This window comes from Pollicipes pollicipes, unplaced genomic scaffold (assembly GCF_011947565.3).
Source record: "Pollicipes pollicipes isolate AB1234 unplaced genomic scaffold, Ppol_2.1 Scaffold_4295;HRSCAF=5057_pilon_pilon_pilon, whole genome shotgun sequence".
Classification (NCBI taxonomy): domain Eukaryota; kingdom Metazoa; phylum Arthropoda; class Thecostraca; order Pollicipedomorpha; family Pollicipedidae; genus Pollicipes; species Pollicipes pollicipes.
The window spans coordinates 9,277,861-9,287,788 of NW_023596461.1; the positions used below are offsets into that span (position 1 = coordinate 9,277,861).

General features: G+C 54.4%; 1 protein-coding gene across 1 annotated transcript in view; it reads right to left on the bottom strand.

Moving 5' to 3' along the window:
- LOC119096672 (tyrosine-protein kinase HTK16) overlaps positions 1-1,841 on the bottom strand; it is an 8,407-nt gene extending 6,566 nt beyond the window's left edge. The window contains exon 1 of the mRNA XM_037219565.1: positions 1,790-1,841. Coding sequence (XP_037075460.1) covers positions 1,790-1,841 — 52 coding nt within the window. The remainder of the gene's footprint in view (positions 1-1,789) is intronic.
- Positions 1,842-9,928: the final 8,087 nt, after the last annotated feature.

Consider the following 9,928-nt stretch of genomic DNA (forward strand, 5'->3'; position numbering starts at 1 on the left):
TACCTTGAAAGATAGTTGACCTACGGCACGTCAAAGTTAGGCCATGGACTCAGACAAGTCAATTTCTTGGGAATCGTTCAATCTAATGCGACAACGGAGTGTTAGACAAAGCCATGGATCTCTGAGATATTTTCTTTAGTAACACAGCAATTGAATAGGTAAATCCATTGACCTAAGGTCAGGTATGGAAGTCAGACCAAGATCAAAGCCAACCTGTTTTATTACTCTGAGGCTTGTTGTATGGGGTAGTTTCTGGCCCTCATTTCGAATAACTTGATAATAGGAACCGCATTATACATATTCCATGGACTTCTTAAAGGTCAAGATAGGTTACTGACCTAGAATAACCCAGGTCAACATTTTGTTCTTGGGAACATACTGCCTAGCGTAGTCTTTGTCGCTGCTTATTGAAATGCAAAACTCAAAGCGGTCTCGCATAGTTTCGTCACCATGACCTTCAAAAGGTCAAACAAGGTCACCGAACTTAGATGAGCATAAGACCTCTTGCTTACAACAGTTATTTAGGTTCTGGTAGCAATTTGGAGACCAACCTGGAGTCTGACCTTCTTTGACTTTATTTGCCCTGAAATTCATGACCTAGGAGCCTCAAACTTTGATTTTAGTGAGTTTACGTACAGGCTAAGACACCCTGGGAATTTGGTGTCTGACTCTATTAGTTCCTGAAATCTCAGGGGGGTCAAATTGACCCTACCCGAGCGAAAGGTTATCCAACCGGCCACCCGGGCGCGAGTTAAACCAAGAGGGCTTTCGAATCAGAGGACTCTCGGAGACGCGCAAGTCAATTAACTAAAAGCGCATATGCACCATTAGGCGCAGACAGGCTGGGAGCAGAACTGGACTGTTGCAGTATCTGCCGCGGTTCTCACTGGACTGTTGCAGTACCTGCTGCCGTTCTCACTGGACTGTTGCAGCATCTGCCACAGTTTTCCGTTGCCCGGCCGTTGACCAGGCGTTATCTATGCAGCACATTGGCGGCTGGCCTGAATGTCCAACATCCGGTTCAGGCGCGGGGCGAGACGCCGACTGGGACGCTATCTCACGGCTTGCACGGGGCGTCCGTCGCGGTACGCCCCGATAGCGGCCTGTTCTCTTCCTGTCACTGTTTCCATGCATCGTGACGACTTTCGCCGTGCACTGGCCGTTGGGTGGCGAGCGCTAGCCGGGGATCACCGTTCGCAGACTCATTAGCGTGCAGCTCTTCCTGCAAGATTAAGAAGGGACGGGCTTTTTAAAAAAGACTGATGGCACTCATCGATTAACATAGAACCATATGTGCGTGAATAACATTGGCTTTTCAACAAATATTGAGATAATTTTGAACTCAGCATGACATTGAAACAATAAGAACTGAAGAACTAGATCTGATTTGATTTCCTTCCATCACATGCTGTTCCTCGTTTCATTACAGCAATAGTTAGTTGAGGAAGACCATTCGACCCGGCCGGATACTGCGAGCAAGCTTCCATGCTGCTCCACCGCAGCGGCCACGAATGCTGAAATCCTCTTGGTTAGGAGGCCGGAAATAATCAAACCACTTTCCTTCAGCTCCACCTTCAGTTGGGCGCAATGCCGCGCGCTGAAAGGACCAGTGCGCTCGATTTTTGCATGAACAACTGGAGAGAGACTGCTTTTTGCGACTTGCCTCAGAAGAGCTCTTCGCAGGGGCTGAACGGTCTCGGAGACGCACTGAAGACAGCATGGCATGATCTCGCCCGGCAACTGTCGGGTGGAATTCATGGGAGCATAATGCGACAGTTGTGGACCGCACCCGCCTGGGGTTGTTCCGTCAGACGTGGCGCGCCATCCGGACAGGCGCTCATCGCCCCAATTGTTCCCGCGATGTCTTCGAATGTGAGGGGCTAAACGTTAGTAGAATCTTACTTTTCGTGTCAGGTTGGGAGATGTTGAGCCGCCAATGCAACATAATTAGTCAAGGTTGTATCGTGCGAAATGCAATGCAGCTGTCCGCGGTACACTTCTCTTTTCAGCTGACACATACGCCCATGTATAGCTCTGCATTATTTCAACTTACTCCGGGCTGTGCCGATAGCACCTAAATGAGCTGCACGCCAGATGTTCTACGAGACGTCCGTGCTATGACAACTCAACTGGTAGGGTATGCGCATTCACTTGAACGCGGTTGCCTACGTCATTAATCTGCCTCACCATTCAGGATTGGCGGCTGCCACCGACACGCATGCCCATGTTCTGTCAGTTCCGCAGCTTTACATACTTATCGGCATCGAGGCAAATACGCGCCTACATCACGGGAAACAGCACCGTTTCGGCACCGTCATGCGCTGTTGCTTGGTAAACGTGACACCCCGCTGGCTAGCGGACGCTGATGAGGACTGCGACTGGCAACGCCTTCCGTCTATAGGACGGCACGTGAACCGGTGCCACGCGATATCCTATCTGGGTCAAAAGGCCGAGCTCCTTCAGTACAGCCAATGCGGTGCGAGCCGAAAATAAGCACAACAAAAAATGGTGCCGTAAAGCTCCTGGGACAAACATCCTGCAACGTTAGATTTAAGTTGGCGTGGGTGCTGCCGGCATCTCTACATCATAACTTTCCCCTTAAATGCACGATATGTGATGTGCCGGGCGAGACCATCTGATGAGCTGGATGCGCCGCTTTCCTGACTCCTGTCGGTGCGGACAGTGACTCAGGAGGGCTGGACCCGCGCTCCCCCCGTGCCGTTTTCCTGACTCCTGTCGGCGCAGGACAGGTGACTCAGGAGGGCTGGACCCGCGCTCCCCCGTGCCACTTTCCTGACTCCGTCGGTGCGGGACAGGTGACAGAGGACAGGAGGCAGGACAGGTGAGGTGTAGGACAGGTGACTCAGGAGGGCTGGACCCGCGCTTCCCCGTCTGACATCGATGGGACAGAAGATGAGAATCGGTCGCCTCCCGTCACTGGCGCCGACAGAATGGGATAGGATGGTAAGCTCCCCCCCCCCCTCTATGGCGCCGACAGGATAGCATAGGATGATAAGCCTCCCCGTCCATGGCGCCGACAGGATGAGATAGGGTGATAAGCCTCCCCGTCCATAGCGCCGACAGGACAGGATAAGATGATAAGCCTCCCCGTCCCTGAAGCCGACAGGACGGGCGGTCAGGTCCGCTTTCTTCGCCCGCTCGGCCGTCGCGTCGCTTCCAGTGATGAGAGAAACTGAGCCCGCGCCCGCCGAGTATGTCGGTGCGGCTGCGCTGCCGGCTGGCCGCGCTTCCGCCCGCACTGGGCTCGTGGGAGCCCTACGGTTCGACGGCCGGACACGCTCGGCGCCCTCGGCGGCTGGTGCTGGGCGGTGCGGGCTCGGCGCCGGACGGTCCGGACCCGGTGCCGGACCGTCCGGGTCCGGTACTGACCGATCAGGCCCTGGCGCTGGACAGTCCGGGTTCCGTTCCGGCCCCGGTGCTGGACGGTCCCAGCTCCGGCACCGGGCGATCCGGGGCCGGCTCTGGACGGTCCCGGCCCCAGTGCTGGATGGTCCGGCCTCGGAGCTGGACGATCCGGGTCTGGCGTTGGACGGTCCTGGCCCCAGTGTTGGACGGTTCCGTCCCCGGCGCCGGACGGTCCCGGCGGTCCGGCGCCGGCGGCGGGAGCGAGCTGCGCGCCGTTGCGGTGCGTCAGCCGGCGGCCGGACCTGACGCGGTCGCGGAGGGAGCCGGCCGGCTGGCAGGGGCCGCGGGCGGGCCGGCCCGGTGCCGCTCAGTAGGCCGCCCGGTAACGGCACCGGTACCGACAGCGGCACGCGCAGGATGGAACGCCATCGGGTGTGATTGAGAACGTGGGCAGCCGCTCAGAAGGCATGGCGCATGTGTACTTTGCTGGTCTAGGCTGAGAATTGGGATCCCCAATTTTTTTAGTGCTGAAGGTGAAATGAGTTATCGGTGTGATTAGTTTCTGAGCGAAAAAAAACTGATCTTATGCATATTTCCGATGTCTATCGCAAATACTTTGTAACAATGTAACTGTAACACTCACGGTCTTCACCTTTCTGAACTTTTCGTTAAATGTAGAAACCAACGCTCTGCTCATTCTAAGATAATTGAACACCACGGGTAATTTGGCTCGGTAAATTGTGCTCATAAACAAACGATATTCCTTTCAGCTCCGAGACAATTTTTGCAGGGACCGCTTCTCTTATCTTCCTACACGCATTAGCGACAAAGAGGCAATGTAAATTCAAGCCTTCATGCTACGGTTTCCTCCCGCTTTCCTCTGCGTCCAGAGTGCTGGTTGGCTGCGGGCTCTCTCGTCAAGCTACAGATAGCAACAGTGCAGGCTACAGAGCTTTCATGTTCGTGACCCTGCAGTCGGGCAGCGTCGCTCTACCAAGGCCGCCACCCAAGCCTTTCTGCTTCCGGGATTCCACCGAGGCTGGTGTGGGGACCCCACCACCGCTGGTCCCACCCTCACCCCTCCGCCTGGTCCCAGACGCGCAACTGCCAAACCGACCGGAAATCATTCCAAACCATTCAACCATTCCAAGCCATTCCAAGCCATTCCCAACCATTCAACCATTCCAAAACATTCCAAAACATTCCAAAACATTCTAAACCATTCCAAACCATTCAACCATTCCAAACCATTCAACCATCCCAAACCATTTCAAACCATTCCAAGCCATTCGTCTGTGCTCACTGATGCTGACAGACTTTATCTCGTTGTTTGTGGTTTTGGAGACATGGGTTTCGTGACATTTCTTAAAAATGCAGACGGCGATCTCATGGCACTCGCATCAAGATCAGAATTCATGGCTCTTACGTCCGCCGCCGGTGTTGGCGGCATGTTTCTCGAAGAATGGGAATACATTAGTTTGCACTGTAATGAGCCGTACGCCGTATCCATCATATATATATATATATATATACATCTATTGTACATGTATATCTATATCTATATCTATTATATAATATATATATATATATATAATAGATAAGATATAGATGATAGATAGATATAGATATAGATATAGATATAGATATAGAATAGATTGGATATATATATATATATATATATAATTATATATATATATATATATATATATCTATCTATCTATCTATCTATATCTATATCTATATCTATCTATATATATATAATATATATATATTATATATATATATAGATAGATAGATAGATAGGGCTAAACGCTTGCAGAAATTCTGAGGGAAATTGTCCGCGATTACCGTGATAACCGTGCGCGTCCCGGTCCGCCCTTTCCCGTTTTTTTTTTTTGTCTGCGCCAGCTTGGTTTGAAATGCTTCATTGCCTCCTTAGCGGACGATGCGCTGATTGCCTCCTAAGCGGCCGATGCGGTGATTACTTCCTGAGCGGCCGATGCGTTGCCTGAGTGTTTTTCTGCGTTGTTATGTTGCCTACAGCGCTCTCATCCGCGTCGTCAGCGATCCTCCCGGCCGCCCGCCGGCGGAGCCGTGGGAGAGGGTCGGCAGCAGTGTACCGAGGGGAATGGTGTCACCCCATGGCTAGCCATGAAGCAATCTGTGACCAAAACAGGCCGTCCGCCGGCGGGAAATTGAGGCCCGGCCGCTTGTTTGGCTCGGCTCAGCTCGCGGGAAAGGGAGCGAGACCTGGGAGGGGTGGAGGGGGAGGCAGAGGAGGATAACGCAGAGGGAAAAGGACGAGGAGATGAAAGGGGTAAGAAAGAGGGGAAGGGTAGAAGAGAGGCGAAAAGGATATATTGGAGCAGAAAAAGAGAAAAATAGAGGGAAGTGATCAGAGAGGGCTGAGAGGGAAGGAAAAGGAGATATGGTAGGAGAGCGCAAAATACGGAGAAGAAAAGGGTGGATAGAGAGAGCGGAAGAAAGAAAGAAAGGGAGAGAGACAAAGAGAGAGACACGAGGAGAGAGAAGAGAGAGAGAAAGAGAGAGAGCGAGAGAGAGAGAGAGAGAGAGAGGAGAGAGAGAGAGAGAGAGAGAGAGAGAGAGAGAGAGAGAGAGAGAGAGAGAGAGAGAGAGAGAGAGAGAGAGAGAGAGAGATAGAGAGAGATTAGAGTAGAGAGAGAGAGAGAGAGACGTAAAACCAGCAGTATCGTTTTCAGTCCGCATCGGTGTATAGCTCACACATCTTTGATTGCATGAGCCTGCTCCCGGTTTACATCGCGTGGCTGCTTGTACGGTTGCTTTAACAATGGTGGCCTTATCAATGAATGGACCGGAATTTCATGCACGCCAACCGTGACCAGTCTGATCTTACGGCATATTACACGCTGCCTGGTGGATCTATCTTTACGTTTCATCCTTGAAAAACCGTGTTCGGACGGATGACGACACCTCCCAACATCGTGCACGTGCATGGAGGTATCGGTGCACATGGCGCCGCAGGGCGGATGCTACGCAGCAACTCCGCGGCGACGCTTGAGATTCGAATGCCGCTTTCACGTACACCTCCTGAGTGTTGCTGTTTGGCATGGAATCATGCCGTTCGGCATGTGCTTCGCCTTCGCAGCGTTCGGAATCCATCTGGCCGGGCAGACGGATTCATGCCGGGTGGAGCCGGCTGTAGGACAGCACGCGGAAGTGCGAATAACGGCCGCCGGTAGTGGCCGGTGGCGCCTTGGTCCAGCACGGCGACAGCGCTCGATCGCGACAAAAGGATGAAAGCTAAACGTTTCCGGTGTATCGTAACCGAAGCGCTGCATTCGCATCGGCACGTGAAAGAGCCGATGTCGTTCGGAGCCGGCGTTCACTGCCGTCGGAGGTGAAAAGCAGTCGGGCCCCCGCCCGCGGCGCCGGCCCAGCGCCGTTTCACTTTCTTGCGCCACCGCAGCGGCGCCGCTGGTGGCGTCGGCCGGCGGGCAGCGGGGCGGCGCGGCTGCCCTGTTCCGCTGCCCAGCTCCGGGCGGCGCCGGCCCAGAGGCCGGTGCGGACCGGTGAGTCGCCGCCGCCGGTCAAGTGGGGCCGCGTCGCGGCCTGCCGGCCGTCGGCGCCGGCCGGGCCGCCGCCGCCGCCGCCGGGTGGCGCCTCGTGCCACGTCGGGCCCCGAGCCTCACATCTGTATGCTCGATCTGTCTCGCTGGAGGCCCGGGCGGAGCCGGGCGCGGAGCGGAGGAAGCGACGGCGGCGGAGGAGCGGATGTTGTGGACGGCGTGGCGAGCAGCGGCGCCTCGGGCAGGCCGCCGGTCTAGTCGCCGTGACGGTCGGTGACAGTCCGCGGTCGCTGTGTGCCTGACGGCGTCACGTGGTCTCCAGACGGGCGGGCGTCACGTGATCTGCGGGAGAAACTAGCCACCGAGCGGAATGGTCTGCACCGATACCTGGCGGACGACAATTAAAGAGAAAATGGTTCACAGACCCTGCCAGCATTCTCCAGCCGGCACTGGCGGTCGACCGAGGAGTGATCCGTCCGAGCGAATCTGTCGCTCGTGCCGACGACTGGCGGGCGTTTTTGTGGACTGATGCGAGATGGTAACGTGGTCGGTCACACTGGTTCTCCCGCAAACGTTCTGGCGCACGCTCTGGGTGGTCCGCAGATGAACGACAAGTCGTCGGTGATTCGGGACGATTGCATTTCGGCTTTGTATGTCAACGTGCTTTGCCCAGATAGCCGTAATCGATCCTTAGCTGCTGACACACATACTGGCTCGAGGCACCCATCATTTTCGTACGGTTCACGTAATTGTGGGATAGGGCATTGAACGAGGTCATTGCTGCCACCCGGAACCATTAACTATTTACGAAGGCATTTTCGAACCCGGGGAGATGATGAAGAACATTATTTGGGTTTCAGGGCACTGTGACAGTTGATCAGATAGCACCCGGAACTCAGGAACGTACCGGCCGCGCCAGAGAGGAATCGCATGTGGTGGCTTTCAGAGCGCGCGTTATGACAACCCAGCGAACTCTTTCAAAACACCACTCTCATCTCGTGTGTTCGTGGTGTAAAAACAGGTAGCGGTCTGACCTCAAGACCCATCCGATTTCGCGGCCGTTGCGTGTTCTAGCGATTTTTACAACCGCTCAAGTTCATGACCGAAGCAGCTCGCCGTGTTGGGCTGGCTCATGACGTCACGAAAAACGCGGCGCCTCTCGGCAGGTGCTGAGAAGGCTGCCAACACATACAACCGACAACAAAAGGAAAAAAGTGAGCGCGTGTCGGGACGAGTGACGAGGCTGCTCCCACAAGCGGCAGGGAGAGGGAGGAGCGTCCCCGGCCCGGCCCTCCGGTCTCGCGCCGCTGACCGCGTCCCCCGACGAACAGGTCAGCGGGGAACAAGGCATTAGAAACACGCCGGATAAATGGTGCAGGGAGCGGCGGCCAGTTCCGGGATCAGGCAGGCGTCGCAGCCGTCTGTGCCAGATCGGGGCGTGCTGGCTTTCTCCCGGCTGCGAACGCCGCCAGCGCGGCAGACGCTCCGGCCGCCGCCGCCGCCGCCGCCGCCGCCGCCGCCGCAAAAACCGCCGCCTGATGGGCTACCGAGGCCGGACATGCAGCGTGCGCTGCTACACCACAGTTAGCCGACCAGCGTCCGCTGCGTTGACAAGGCTGGGCAGTTCTGTGAACTGTTTATTATGCATGCCGAGGGAGTCTGATTTCAACTAGTGGGTCAGGCCCTAACTGGTCGGACTAGCCGGCTCAGCCTCGCTCGGCCACGCCGCGCTTGACCAGCCTTTATCTCGAAGACTGCCGCAAAAAAAATGGTTGTAAATACTTAACGTATGCGTCATTATTCTTTCATTGTTTTATTTAGTGGCCCATTCATCCACTAACAATGGTGGTCGTTACTCAGTCTTCTTTATGATTGACGTATGGAAATGGGTCACGAGACCAGGATAAGGATACGGAACGATATTGATATGTATCTGGGATGATCATGGGACGCATCTGATCAGGCCGTACCGTTCCGTTCTACATATTTGGAGAACGCCCCCCCCCCCCCCCCTCCTTATTGCTCTTCCACCGTGTTTTGCATAGCCATTCAGCATGTTAATTGCTGTGTTGCTGCATGTTAGTTGCTGCGTTGTGGAAAAGCTATTATTTATCCCATCGCTTTCAATATTAAATATGCAGGCATATAGCGCATTGCGGAACCATAACATGAATGAGTGAACGTGAATAGTTATGCATTATTAAAGATACTGCATACCGATGGTTCTTTCTGTGGCCAGCCCAGACAGGTCAAAAATGTATGAGCGTGCAGTGCGATTATTTTTGATCCTCGTTTTCTGGTTTTGTCGGGCTGCACCTCATAGGTGCAGGTAGCTATCTAGTAGCTAGCAGGTAGCAAAGCATAGGTAGCTATCACAACTTGCAAAACCCCAGCATTAAGGTCCAACGACAGTCGGAGCAAATTTGCATAGGAGTTTGCAGCACGTCCATCACAAGCTTGTGAGAAATTGCGTTTGTTGCACGCCCAAATGCGTCGTACCTATGTAAAGCGCGTTTCTGTTGCTTTAATGCTTAAGTTCTGACTCCTCCGGCTGCAGGCCCTGACTGCAGCCCGAGGGACGTTTTCGGGAAATGAGTCGAAGCTTGCGCTGATGGCTGCCCCCAGCACTGCTTCAACACAGTAACCCCGCAGTGTGCCGCGGCCGCGTCTGTGTGTCATGAATCGAGACTGTCCCGGGTCGCTGTGGCCAACATTCGCTGATTGAACCGTCACGACATCCCGCCACTATCGTGAGTGCTCGTGCGAGACAAGAGACGGAAGGAACCGTTGGGAAGCCACGGAGCTCGCTTAGGGTGCATGACATGCCTCAGGTGAAGTGCACTAGAAGCATTGCGAGTGCACCGTGATGTGGATGTATGCATGGTGGCAACAGCAAATGAATCGTGGAATATTTCTGAATCAGCTTGGGCCGCAATGGTAATTATGCCAACATAATATGCATCCAGACAACAAGTTTGTTCGCCTTAGTATGGAATGTGCTGTGTTGACTGCCA